This window comes from Pseudorca crassidens, chromosome 16, assembly GCF_039906515.1.
Source record: "Pseudorca crassidens isolate mPseCra1 chromosome 16, mPseCra1.hap1, whole genome shotgun sequence".
Lineage (NCBI taxonomy): Eukaryota > Metazoa > Chordata > Mammalia > Artiodactyla > Delphinidae > Pseudorca > Pseudorca crassidens.
Window position 1 is genome coordinate 9030425 of NC_090311.1, and position 14748 is coordinate 9045172.

At 39.7% G+C, this 14748-nt stretch overlaps 1 protein-coding gene across 7 annotated transcripts in view; it reads right to left on the reverse strand.

Annotated features, from left to right (window-relative positions):
• Positions 1-14748, reverse strand: part of ACADSB (acyl-CoA dehydrogenase short/branched chain) — a 42040-nt gene that overhangs the window by 13039 nt on the left and 14253 nt on the right. For 3 of the 7 annotated variants that reach the window (XM_067709145.1, XM_067709142.1, XM_067709141.1), the window contains exons 2-7: positions 7475-7634; positions 7160-7260; positions 4472-4678; positions 3750-3920; positions 2555-2680; positions 1279-1371 (exon numbers count right to left, since the gene is read on the reverse strand). In XM_067709145.1, coding sequence (XP_067565246.1) covers positions 1279-1371; positions 2555-2680; positions 3750-3920; positions 4472-4678; positions 7160-7260; positions 7475-7634 — 858 coding nt within the window. The remainder of the gene's footprint in view (positions 1-1278; positions 1372-2554; positions 2681-3749; positions 3921-4471; positions 4679-7159; positions 7261-7474; positions 7635-14748) is intronic. The other 4 variants (XM_067709147.1, XM_067709144.1, XM_067709143.1 and 1 more) reach the window with 2 other exon arrangements.

Below are 14748 nucleotides of genomic sequence, written 5' to 3' on the forward strand. Positions count from 1 at the left end.
TTATAACTAAAGTTTACAATATGCCAACAATATGGTATATCGACACAAAAACCGTAATTATCAGTTGTCAATCAAAACAGGCTTTTCCAAAACAGTGTAAAATGTTTTCACTATAAATACTGAAAAACTAAATTCTTTACAACTACAGAGTCTTGAGGTTGGATGCCTCCAGTTCACTGTTACATGTGCCTCTTTCTCCAAAAAGCATCCACAGTATTAACCAGGAAATAATAACTACCAGACCTCACCTTTTTCTCTCTTTTTTTCTGACCTTAGCTTTTAACTAGGTTATAAGATAACTTGGAGTAATTAGACTAAAGCCCAGACTGTGCATTTACTGCCAGACATCTACATTATTTACAGGTCTGTGAATAAAGAAATCCAGTGTTGTAGTTTTTAATGTCATATCTGATGAAGTTGAATCACAGAAAAACTTTAAAAAGATTATCTAGTTTTGTGGGAAACATGGGTTAAGTTCTGATCTGAGAATACTTTGCTAGCAAATTAACAGCAGCAGCAAAAAAAAAACAAAAACAAAACTAGAGTACAATTACAATTTAAATACTCCAAAGATCTAATATATGCACCATCTTCAAAATCTAAAAGCTGTAAGTTTTTGAATTTTGGATACTCATTGATTAAAAATAAATACATTACAAAAATGAAATAATTCATAATAAAACCAAAGACTTTATTCATTTTGTGATTCTAGGAAATAACTGCTATCACCTAACAGAAAAATTTAATATGCTATAAGGGCAAATTTGGTAAGAAATTGAATAGTTTTCATCACACATAACTGTTTAATTGTTGCCATATCAAAAAAATTGTCTGATTTTCACATGCAAAACACTAAGCAACAAATCTTTTATTATCTATAGAGACTCTTACTACACAATAGAATGTTACTTATTCTTAATTTTAAAAATTTCAGAATGACTCACATACTTTGAAAAGTTGATTTAAAAAAATACCACATTTAATCTATAATGTACTTAAGAAGTTATCGATCCAGGTATTAGATAATACTTTAACGCTCTCAAAGCAGAAAAACTGTTACCACTAAGCCGTTGTTTGGTTCTCAGGACATGATATAATTGACCAAAGTGGAATCTTAAAGAAATCACAGCCAGAAGCTACTCTTTTACCTCATGGAAGGGAAGGGTGCCATCTTGTGTTCACAAGCTTCCAAACACTCATTGGTTTCACTGCATTTTTTCTTTTTACGTTTTGACTGTGTGTGGAAGAGTCAAGTTAAAGGACTAAAATTTGACTCACCTGTGCAGCAATTCCTATTCTACTTTCATTAAGACCCCCGATGGCGTACTTATAGCCATGTCCAATTTGTCCCAGGATATTGGCTTCTGGAACCTGAAAAGAAAAACGTGCAGTTATTTCTCAATTTAATTTAACATAATTCATTTTGGTAATATATTTTTTAATGCACATATACTCTCAATTTCTGTGATAATTCTCTAGCATGGTACTTATTAAACTCCAAGGAAATTATCTGCTATGTCTCTGTCTCCCTCTAAACTGTCTCCCACATGCTCTCAGAAGGATAGGACTCAAGTCCGTGCTGTTCACTATTGCATCCTCCAGAGCCCAGCAGAGACGTTCGGTGAATCTAGAAAAATGAAATCTCATACAATTAATCAATATCATAAATGAGTAACAATTTTCCCCGAACTCTTATCTGTATGCTACAATGTAAGATAAAATATTAGGAATAGCAGAAAACATATAAGGGTAGAAACATTTCTTCTGTTGAGACTATTATCACAACCAAAATCAGCTGAGGGCCGTGTGCTTGTGTGTGTGTGTGTGTGTGTGTGTGTGTGTGTGTGTGTGTACACAGGCATGTGTACCAAACAGAAAGGAGGAGAGAAGAAACACATAAAACTATTCAACCGTTTACTTGAAAAAAGATCTAGACCAGGTAATTTTAGAAAATGCACTTAGCTTCTTAATATGGGCAGTTAGGAGAGAGAGTGGGCAGAATGGAGAAAGAAAAGGGAAATTAGGAGAAGAAAGACAGTTGGGGTGCAGTAGTGAGGCTCACACGACATCCATAAGGACACCCCATAGACACACACACAATCCCCAGTGAGCCAAAAGGTCACATCCTGTCCGATCTATGTAAAGTTCTAAAGCACAGCATTCTAGTTATCTTTTCCTCGTTTTTTTTAAGACTCAACTCTAAACTGTGGGCGCTGCCTGGCTGTTTTCCACTCTCACTGAGCAACACCCCCATCTTGTGGCCTTGCTGGGCCGACACCACACTCCTCGGAAGCTATGTGTGATGCGCAAGTACCGGGTTTATGAAGTATAAATGAGATTAATCCTCGGGCTGGCTCTTGAGGCCAGCTGCTGGGCAGACAGGTTTCCACCTCTGGTCTAAACTCTCGTGGGAAGTACATTTAGGTCATAACCTAACCTAAGATCATCGTTCAAGAGTTTTACAAAGTACTCTCCTATGCACGCCTAATAGTGCGACGGCTTTCTCGCACAGTTATACTTCCAGGCAGAGCCATTCCACATCTAGGATACCCACCTTGACATTTTCAAACGTTAATGGGCAGGTAGAAGAAGCTCTGATTCCCATTTTATTCTCTGGTTTCCCTATATGAAGGCCCTCAGTATCACGATCTACCAAGAAGCAGGTAATTCCTTTATACCCCTGAAATGAAGATTTAAAATGCTATAATCACTTTGACTGATAAGATCCCTTGTTTCCAGAGTTCAAAGTAAACAGAAAACGAGGGACTTCCCTGGTAGTCCAGTGCTTAAGAATCCGCCTGACAATGCAGGGGACATGGGTTCGAGCCCTGGTCTGGGAAGATCCCACATGCCACAGAGCAACTAAGCCCATACACCACAACTACCGAGCCCACGCTCTACAGCCCATGAGCCGCAACTACTGAGCCCGCGTGCCACAACTACTGAAGCCCACATGCCTAGAGCCCAGGCTCCGCAACAAGAGAAGCCACCGCAATGAGAAGCCCACTCACCACAACAAACAGTAGCCCCCGCTTGCTGCAACTAGAGAAAGCCCACATGCAGCGACAAAGACCCAGTGCAGCAAAAAAAACAAAAAACAAAGCAAAACAGACTTTAGCAGTAAATACTAATGGACTCAGAATTGCAACATGTGTATTATGAAACAAGAAGTATGGGAGGGCATTAGGTTCGAAATCAAGAACCTTACTATTTATTTTACTCTTTCAGAAACCATTGTGGCTATTAAAATTATTAAGTGACACTAAAGTATTACATGATGAATTCCACATTTTAAATTTAATTTTATTACATATTTTAGTTTTAAAATTTAATTCAATTAAATGCTACACTAGACAAAAAACACAAGATATCTTTATCATTTTGCTATATGTCTATTTTCCAACTGAATAAAACATTTTTAAAAATAAATGTACTATTAAATAGGTAAATTCTTCATTATTAAATAGAAAATCTGAAATTCTACAAAATTTAAGATTAGCCTCCTATATAACAGCTTAGGAGATTAATTAAATCATCCTCCATGTAGCTAATGTTTATTCATGTTAATTGTAATATTTATTTTAGGATATTAGTAAACCAGAGGATGAAAAGATGTCAGTTGTTTAACCTTTTCAGTACTGAGGAGAATGAAGAATTTAAGACTATGTCCTAAAAACGAAATGGAAGTAGGAAAAAAGAAATGAAAAGATTAGGAGGGAAATGGGGAGCAGCTTTGTTTTCAAACTTACAAGAGTAAGGTCTACATTTGCCATCACCACGAAGAGCCCGGCATCCTTGGCATTGCTAATCCACATCTTTGACCCGTTGATGACATAATAATTTCCCTTTTTGTCAGCTTTGGTCTTCAAAGCAAATGAATCGCTACCTGCTCCAGCCTCTGAAAGGCAGAAACTTCCCATCTACACATACAAAGAAAAAATTCCAAATTAATACCTATATTTATACTTTGCATAACAAATACCCACTTATAGCAAAATAAACATTTGAAAATCAAACTTTTAGCTACTTCTAAAAGCCTGTATGTATCAAAATAGTAATGGTATTCTGACAGTATTATTTTCCAAACTATACCCCACTATTTGTCTAAGGCAGATTTAAAGACCTAAGCACACATATTCAATGTTAAGCTTAATTAAATTGGTTTTCATAATTACAGGAGAAAGACATCTCAATGTAAATGAAACTACCAACAAAGGTATTAGACAATATAATTGGGACCAAAAAAGAAATAATTTTATTGTCCAATGATAATTCCCTACATTTCCAACTGGCAAATGAGAGGCAGAGTGTATTTTTCTAGTAGTATTAATTTATTGAGCATTGCTTGAGTTATTAATGGTGCTGTGTTGTGGTCCTGAATAGAAAAGCCAACACTGCGGCTGCTTTTCTCCTGAAAATATCCTATATTTAGAAAAGATCAGATCCATTTCAATAACTCATCTCAACTCACTTGTTCTGTAGCTAGCTTGGGCAAATAGATAGCCTTCTGTTCTTCTGTTCCGTATTTTCCAATTAGCCTGTTAATTATCGTGTTCTGGATGTCACATACCAGAGCCACAGATGCATCAACTTTGGCTAATTCCTCTATCACTAGGATAGAGGAAAAAAATGAAGCTCCCGTTCCTCCATATTTGGTGTCAATTTCAACACCCATCAACTAAAGGAAAAATAAGGAAACATAGATTAAGAAAGTTATTTTTATATCGGACAATTCCTTGCAAGAACAAGTTCAAAAATAATTTGTAACCACATCAGCTTAATTTTAAAATTCTGTATGTATATCTTTCTTTAATTTGGTATGGCTCTTTCACTCTAAGTAACAAAAAAATCTATAACAGAAACTAAATATATTTGCAAAGGATAAAATTACATGCTAGAACTATCATTTGTTTCCTTTTGGGATCTAAAAAACAAAAATAAGAGAGGTAAAATGCTTTGAAGGATACTGGTATGGAATAGTGAGAAAATATATAATTAAGAAACTGAAGAGAGCAGTGGAATATCTAGTTTCATTTAGCGTAATCTCTTCGAGTCAGCCCCCCACCTTGACTCTTTCAGCCGAGATAATAATTGAATGACCATTTCTTTGGGGCCATTTTAGCAAGTCCAGATGGTTAGCAGACCACATGTGATGGTGTTTCCTAGAACCACACTAGACAAGGCCCAGGTGCCTGGTAAACATGGCCAAATACTGGTCAAGGCTTTCCAGTAACTGCCTGACTGTTCAGTAACCAGTCCTAAGTCTGGAACATGAAACGTCCGTAACGCTCCATTTTTAAGTGTCCTCATTTCAGAAGGAGAATGTGTGCACACATAATTCAAGACCCAAAGCTGTGAACAGGTAAAAGGGCAATGCTTCTTTCTATCCTCTTCAGGCACTCTAGAGTCACACGCGCTGCAGCCTGGGTGTTGCTGTTATATTCTAAGCTGATGGGAAACTTAGCTGATATGAAGTTAGAACCACATGGGGGAGGATACAAAGGCTGAGGGAACCAGAAATGATGTTCTATGAGGAAGAATCCAAGGATTGGGGTGTGCCTGAAGACTGGGGCCAGCATGAGAATATCGGACTATCATATCTTTAACAGCTGTCAGAGACACTGCTTCTCTAAAAAGGTCACCAAATTCCCCTACACTGGAAATATTTGTCAGTTATTATGGCAGGTGATCTTCATAGAAGTGGGACAACAGAAGCCAGGAGTCACATGAGGTCGAGAATAGCTGGTGCAGGATGTGCAACACAGACCCTCCACGGGGTACGACATGCAGACAGGAGCAGCTGTGGAGGTGGCAGGCAACTCGTCGCTGCGTGCGACCCTGTCTGCAAGAGCTGCCCCTTGGGAGAGTGTTACTCAAGACCTCTCAGAGAAGCCTAGAGGTTCTGCAAACAATGAAGATGAAATCTGGCTGAGAAGTGGACTCACAGATGCCGTTTGACCCACTGTGGCTCCACATCAGATTCCATTTTCCCAAGTTTCATTGCTAAAAGAAAGGTGGAAAAATCACTACAATACATGGTAGTAAAGAAAAAAAAAAGCTGGTATCTTTTAAACAGTAAGAAATAAAACAGGGGGCCTTCCCTGGTGGTGCAGTGGTTAAGAATCTGCCTGCCAACGCAAGGGACACGGGTTCGAGCCCTGGTCCAGGAAGATCCCACATGCCGCGGAGCAACTAAGCCGGTGCGCCACAACTACTGAGGCTGCGCTCCAGTGCCCGTGAGCCATTATCTACTGAAGCCCGCGCTCCACAGCAAGAGAAGCCACCACAATGAGAAGCCCGCGCACCGCAACGAAGAGTAGCCCCCACTCACCGCAACTAGAGAAAGCCCACACGCAGCAATGAAGACCCAGTGCAGCCAAAAATTAATTAATTATTAAAAAAGGAAATAAAACAGTTATGTGGAAAAGGCTAATTTTCAAACAGGATAACAGGACAAGATTTAAGCCAATGGCTTTGGGTAGGAGCTATTAGTTCTGGGATAGCCTTGGTATTCCAAATACAAAATCTTCACACCTATAGAGAAGGGAGAGATGAAGAGTGCAGTGGCTCTGAAATGTTCTCCTTGGGGCTCCCGTGCTGATAACCTCTCCCTTAGAAATCGGCTGCCTTGGTTAATGCGGAATTCAGATATCACCTCTTGTTTTTAAGTTTTCCACAAACACAGGGATTCAGGTAGATGTGCTGGTATGAAGTTTAAAGTAGGGTTTCTTAACCTTGGCATTACTAAGCTGGATAATTCGGTCCTGGCAGGCTGTCCTGTGTACTGTGGGATATTTAGCAGCATCTCCAGCCTCTATCTCACTAGATGCCAGCAGCACACCCAGCTGTGACAGCCAGTGTCTCCAGACATTGCCAAATGTCCTCTGGGGGTCAAAAACAGCCCCCAGTTGAATACCTCTGGCCTAAAGAAATCGCTCTTGCTTCTAGCCTTTTACTTAAAAAGCACAGTATTTCTAATTTAAAATGTTAACTCAATTAAAATTTTTTAACTAGGATCTCAATCTAAAAGAGATCCCAGATAATTCTGATTAGGAAATTATGCTATCATTACAATTCCTAAATTTAAAAGTATGCATACATTTTAATACTGGAAGGTATTTATGGAAGTTTGAAATTGGAAGAATCATTAATTATATACCCCTTGTTGAAATAATCCTCGTATTACTGATTTTTCCATTTTTGAATCTTCATCCATTTTTGAAACCAAAGGAGCAATCTGTTCCTGGGCAAATTTTTTAACTGTAGGGAAAAAAAAAATACTGCTAAGTCTTTATTTTATTAATATGACATGTATTACTGTTTTCAAAAAAATTTTTTTAATTAAGGTCAAAAATTCCATTCACAAACTTAGATGAATACCTCTCCCAATCATGCCACATGTCATGTGATCTCACATTGTAGGCCCAAGTAATGACCAGAGGAATACTGTGGTGAAATTGAGAAGTTCACTCACCTGTGCTCTTTATCATCATCTCCTCATCTGTAAATGTTTGCAGAGGGGCATAGGGTTGTGCCTTATTTGTTGTTTTGAGTCCAGCTTCTGACTGGGAAGATTTTAGGACATGAGGAGGATTTTTCCAGGAAGACAGGCAAATTGGGAAGTTTCTTCTTAGCTGTAGGAACAGTCCCCATTGAATAAGGAACACACACACAAAAGGGAAGAAAAGTACTGGAACATCAGTTTCTTTGGGAATAACTTTATAACCCATTCTTATAACTTCTTTCAGCAAAATAAGGGAGATTGGGACTTCCCTGGTGGCGTGGTGGTTAAGAATCCACCTGCAACGCAGGGGACATGCGTTCGAGCCCTGGTCTGGGAAGATCCCACAGGCCGTGAAGCAACTGAGCCCATGTGCCACAACTACTGAAGCCCGCACGCCCTAGAGCTCATGCTCTGCAACAAGAGAACCCACCGCAATGAGAAACCCGCGCACTGCAGCAAGGACCCAATGCGGCCAAAAATAAATAAATAAAACAAATTTATAAAAAATCATAATAATAAGGGAGATTAACCTGGCACATTATTTTTAAGATTCACCGTCTTGTAACCAAAATCGCAAATTGGTTTGTTAACATATATCTCCCTTATCTGGCAATGAGCTGTTCTGAATAAACACATTCCCAGATAATTAACTTCTACCTTCAAGGAAACAGAACTTTCGTGGTGGAACTCATTCTTAAAATGTCACACTTCTCTAACTTCTTGGATAAGGGAAACCGGACTTCTAAGAGTACTGACTGCCCACTGTGAAGAGAATTCTCTCGTGGGGCAGGAATGAGTGAGGGCACAGGGGCAACTGAGGGAGCAGAGCGCCCCAGCCCACCGTGCCTGGCTGCAGGCAGCTGTGCTTTTTTGGTTTCCATGGCCAGTTTTGTTTTTTCAGCTTCTCATTAGTAAGAGAGCATACGGGTTAAGAAGAAAATGGGTTCTGGAGCCTGAAAGAACTAGTTTCAGTCTGATATTTACTATGTGATCTTGGGCAAGTGGTTTTTAACCTCTCAGTTAAAATCTCTCAGTCTTAGTTCCCCTCCTTGTAAAGTTTTGTATTAATAAAGCAATTAATGAAGCAATCCTCAACAAGGGTTTAGTGTGGGACCCACCGTACAGTAAGGGCTCAGAAAACGGAAACGACTAATTCTACTCTGATCCCTAAGAACACAGTCGTGGTGGTCATAACAGGAGTCATAGTTGTAACTTAGTTAAACTGCAAGGTTAGCTCTTCCTGCCATTAGTGTGTCCCCCTGTTGCAGGGCCCCAAATCCTTCAAGTCAGCAAAGGATTTGCTACAATTTTGTTGAAAAAAAGAGACCATCCAATTTCGAATGCTTGTTATACCTTCCCAATATTATTCTGTAGAATTTTAGTACAGGGGAAACAAATGAGGAATTAGTCTTTCCCTGAACATAAAACAAAACAAAAACATGCCAAGTGAAAGAAACCAGCCACTAAATATCATATATTATATGAGTCTATTTATAAGAAATTTCCGGAACAGGCAAATCCATAGAGACACAAAGTAGAGTGGTGGTTGCCTGGAGCTCAGGGTAAGAATGAAGAGTGACTGCAAAAGGGCACAATGATCTTTTTGGGGTGATGGACATGTTCCAAAACTGGATTGTGGTGATGGTTGCACACCTCTGTATATTTACTGAAAACCACTGTATTATACTCTTAAAAATAGTGAATTATATTGCTCTGTAAATTATATATCAATAAAGCTGTTTTAAAAACTAGTGTTTTCCTTTCATTCACCAAAAAAAACCCCAGAATACACTGAGCATCTGTCAAATGCCTAAGAGCACATGTAGGGATGAAGTTCACCAGCTTCTGAGAAGCTTAGGATCTAGTTAGGACAAAATACAGTGCATGGAACAGGCAAGAAACAAAGTCAAGCTTTGCAGATTAAAAAGCAAATGTAGTAAGATGCTGCAGTATATTTTCTCAATAGTTTTGAGTGTACACTGAAAAGCTTATTGATAAAAAGAGAAAAAAAGAAGCAAGAGTCACCATATTTGAAACCATTGTTAATCTCCCCTACATATCGGTCAATCTTTGCAGTTCTGTGTCTTAGATATATTCTGCTTTGGATTCACCTGGGAAAAAGGAACACTGGCCAGTCAGAAAAAAAAAAGTGTCTGTCTCAATTTTTCTAGCTAATTTTGTTTTGAGAATAAGGAGACAGATAATTCAGGGCAAAGTTGCATGGAACATTTTTTTCTCATTAAAAGACAGAGCTGGGACACGAAAACTTTGGACTAGTTAAAAGGAAGGGGGCGGGGGCTTCCGTGGGGGTGCAGTGGATGAGACTCTGTGCTCCCAATGCCAGGGGCCTGGGTTCGATCCCTGGTCAGGGAACTAGATCCCACATGCCTGCCACAACTAAGGAGCCCACCTGCCGCAACTAAGACCCTGTGCAACCAAAATAAATAAATAAATATTTTTAAAAAAGGAAGGGGGAGACATGAGATACTGTCCTCTTCCTGATGAAACAGACATGAATGAAAAAGCAGGGTAAGGAGAAGCGAGGTAAGAAATGCAAATGTGAAGGGGCCTAGGCGAGGGGACGTGCAAGGGAGTGGTGCCAAGTAGCAGGAGGAGAAAGAGTGATCAGCAACAGCAGCAGGCACAAAGCGGGAAGAAGAATGGGAGAACGGATGCAACTAAGCGTGGGTGCGATTTTGCTCAGTGGCTGGATGGGGCGCTCAATATGTAACCAAATGAATGAAAGGATGGGCCAGGCCATCTTCTCCACAAAATGCTCATGAAACTTGCCTATTACATTTCAAAAGCTGCAATACATTGCACACATTTCTTATTTCTAGGGGAGATTTACTGCACTAAACTCACTACAGAATTCGTTGTGTCTCTTTGTCAATATATCACCTTTCTACCGAAGTTTATCTTTAGCAGACTGCCCAGCACTGAGAAACAAGCCAGTGGGTCTCACTACACCCATTTCTCCCTGCTGACACAACTGTGACCCCCTTAGTCTCAATATTGCTACTGACAAAGTAGATGACTGTTCAACACAGAGCAATTACTTTAGACACAAGATAAGAGAAGCAAATGTACTTTAAAAAGTGGTATACAAGTGTAGGGGGAGATTATTGAAGATACTTATCATAAAATACAGTGGCTATATACGCTAAGTGAATGGAATCCATTTTTAACCGAAGCATTGAAAGATAACACCTATCCTTTTTGGCAGAAAAAAAATTTCCTTTTAACATGACAGCTTTTAATAAAGGAGATGTTTCCTTGCCTTGCCTTTAACCGCTCAGCCCAAGGTTTCCACGATGATTTTCAACTGTCCCCTGCCCTTCAGTGTTGACCTCAGCCTCTGCAGATTTGGTGCCCACTCCATCAAAATGATTTTCCACAGTTATAAGCCATTGTACCACATCATCACATTTTTTTGTATAGAGCAGCAATTGCTACTTGAATGGAATAATGGTTATTTATGCCTTGCCAAATACTTTTCGAAGCTTGAGTCTCATCTGTTTCCTACTCAACTGCCTAGAGTTCTGTTGCACCCAGAAGTCCTAATGATCAAATCTGGGGTCTGCAGACTCCTAAAGGCAGAACAACAAAGTCCACAAACTTGGATGGGGGAAAAACTATATTTTATTTCATGAACCTCTAACTGAAATGTAGCATTCCCTTTGATTATGAATGTAGGCAACAAGTTACAGTAGTACTGAGTTATCTGTGACTGTCACTAAAAGAAATTACAGATATTTTTATATCAAATAACAGTTGAAATACTGTTGGTGCTCATCACTACTTCAAAATTATAGTAGTTATTCAAACTGCTGTCAGGTCTTATTTAAGAAGCACATAGTCCTATATCGCAATGTAAAATATTTTTATCACTTTTATTGTAACTGATTTCCTCTGTGATCCTATATATTTAAATTTATGAATTTTAAAACATTTTGAGAAAAGGTCTAAAAATTCGACTGCACTGCTGTTTACTTTCCACAGATGGCACAAAAACAGGTTAAGAACACCTGACTGCTGAGTGTCCTGGTGAAACTTTTGCTAAACTCATGTGAGTGGATCACAATCCTTCTCCATTACGTTCCAGTACTGTTCGAAACATCCTTAAAGCGCGTCAAGTCAAGAAGCTTTCGCATGTCTGAATGGTAAAAAGAAGACACAGGAGAGGTGCTGCGATCAACTGCGAAGACCCACCTCGGCTTTTCCAAAGGACAAGTTCTGATAAAACAAGAGGGCTTCACCTTAAACCGCGACAGTCATTGGTTCCCACCACATGTGCCCTCCTGGCTCTCCTCACTGCATGTGTGCATGAATGTGTATTCTTTTTTTCGTATTTTGATTCCATTCTAGTACCAGAGTTCACAGGGTTCATTCTAGCCAGATTTTCTTATGGTAACTTCTGACACTGAGAAACCTGCCTATGACTCATGATCTAGGATGAATTTGCTTATTCAAACCTAGTCCACATATAAAATCATTTCAGAACTGCTACATACCACTGTGAGAATCAAATTAATCAGAGAGCTGTGTCCAGTTCTGTCTTTAGCCTCATGGTTCCCAGTCAAAACATTGTTTCTGAAAGTTCTTTCTTCCCCACCCCTGTATCTCAGTGTGGTTGTGTGATTCACTTGTAATGATTCTGGGACCAATTCCAACATTCGAGAGGCTTCCCCACACCAACAAGCAGTTTTCCAGCGCCAGTTGAGTGCCCTACCATTCAACTCAATTCTGACACTATCTACCTGTGAAAGCAGCTCTTTTGCCCCATTCCTCCCCGCCTCTAACCTTCAAAAACCTAAATACAGGAATGAGAGCACTAGGCAATTTAACCTAACTCCTGGCTTATGCTCTCCTGAATGCACACCATGCCTTGCCTAACCTGTTGATCCTTTTCCTGGAAAGAATAACTAGCTCCTACCCCCAACATCCCCCATAGCAATCCTGCAGGCAGATCACTGGGCAAGATAACAGTGAAGAGAACCAGAGAGCCTGCACACAATGGAGAATGATGCAGAATCCAACCTCCTGCCTCAATGAGTCACTGAGATTCTTCCCCCTTTTTTCCCTTTAAAAACTGTCACGGCTGAGCAGAAGCTTCAGAGCTGGTCTCGGGACATGAGCCCACCTTTTCCCCAGATTTCCAGCTTTTCTGATTAAAGCATCTTTCCTTCCTTCTGACACTTGCCTCTCAATTATTGGCTTTTAAGTCGTGAGCAGCCGAACCCGAGTTCTGTAACAGATTTTGGCACCAAACGTGGGGCTGTGCTCTTGGGGCATCTAGTTGCTTCTGGCAATCCTGAGTTGGAGCTGCCAGCTGCAGTGACTTGCAGGGTTGACCTCGGTGAACGGGCTGTCAGCCAGCCCTGACACGGGATTCTCAAGTAAGTTCCAGCAGCTGCTGGAAGGAACTATTCATTCCAGGGATTTTTCCTGCCTCTCCCCCTGCTTGGCCAGCTGCCAATTTTCACTTTTGGTCAGTGGAAATGGAAATGTGCACTTGGATGAGCTATAAGCTCCAGGACCAGTAAGTGAAGACTGGACTTGGTTTTCTCTGCCTGTTAAGAGAAAAAAGTTTTCTTGGATAGCTGCTTTTGATAACAGATTGTGTGAGTTTCTTTGCCTTTAAGTGATCTGTATTTGCTTTTGAAATCTTTTGTCACTTTGGTTACCTAGAGTTTTGAAACTTTTTGATATCTTTCACAAACTTCTCAAATATCTACTCTAAGTTCCTTTGCCCTCCAGCTAACTTTGGGATGTTTCAGAGGGGCCTTGAGGCATTTCAGAGAGAACTATTTAATAGTATCATTTGGTATGTTAAATTACATGGAGAGCATTACGACGAGTGATAAAACTATTTAAAATATACTGTATGGATAAATGCTATTAATACAGACATTCTAAAAATTATATAAAATTTCTGAAATTTGGATATGCCCTGGTATATTATAACTCTAGTTGTTATCTTAAAATGTCGTATGTCACAGCAACTTGGTTAAGCTTCTTTGTCAAAAACATTGTAATCAGATCTTTAACCTTGACTTTTTAGGTCCCTTATCATTCAAAGACACTTAAACTGATGCTTGGCAAAACTGCTTCATCTTCAAGAAGATTTATAGAAAGGACTTTTTGACAAGTCCAGTTTTTTGATAACTTTTAAATCATACTGCTGAACTGGGTAAGATATTCAAAAAGTCTAATGGAAACTCTGATTTCATAAAACTGTTAACAAAAAAGGATTAGTTACATAAACTTGAGTAAACTGAATATGGTTATAATTTTTTTGGTTTTGTCTGAAATACTACTGGCTTTTAATCTGTATTTTTCCAGATGTAAGGAAACCTTTCCCTTAAGCTCATCATGACTTACAGCAATTTGGTAAATTATCCATTTGTAAGCAGAATTGAAACATTTACTTTTTCTGTCTGATCCCTCCAGAGACTGGAAACTCTTAGGTTCCCAGCAGCTTTATCAGAGAAATTAGGAAGGCCACCTCCTTACAGATACAAAAATCTCAAGGTATTTTGTGAACCTCAGGAAGCAAGGAATTCACCGCCATCTGTAAGGCAAACTCTTTGCCCCTGAGTTGGATGACACCTGGAGACCGCAGTGTCAGATCACACAGGTTAAGGGCTCAGCCCCACGACGGCCCACACTCCACATCCCCACACACCAACTGCAAGCCCAGGTTGTCACCTGGGCTTCAGACCCACTAGTTATACATGGGAAGTCCCCATTCCCCCTCCTTGGGTTCATTTGGTTTGCTAAAGCAGCTCTAGAGAACTTAGAAGAGCATATTACTTATGGGATTAATGGTTTGTTATAAAAGGATACTACTCAGGAACAGCCAGATTGTAAGCAGGTAGAGTAGGAGGTCCCCAGAGAGAGAGAACCAGGTATGGCTTTCTTGACATGAGAAGCCACTTTTGGCCTAAGCCATTTTGTGATCTAAGCTTGGCCACGATGCTTGCACTAAAACATGTCTAACTAATGATCTTAAGGAAAGTGAGTGAATGCAGGAAAAAAGGAAAAGAAGTCAAGAATCCATAGATCAGTGATAAAATAGTCCCAAGGTCCTCTTCAAGGGATATGCATCACAAACTGACACATATCTTTGAGTTCTGCAGGAACTAAGGGCCCCATCCAAGAAGAGGATGATGTTGACCTTGTCTGACCCTTCAGTCAACTAAAGCTTGGACTCTATCAACCTTTGCCCCAATTCTATGTTA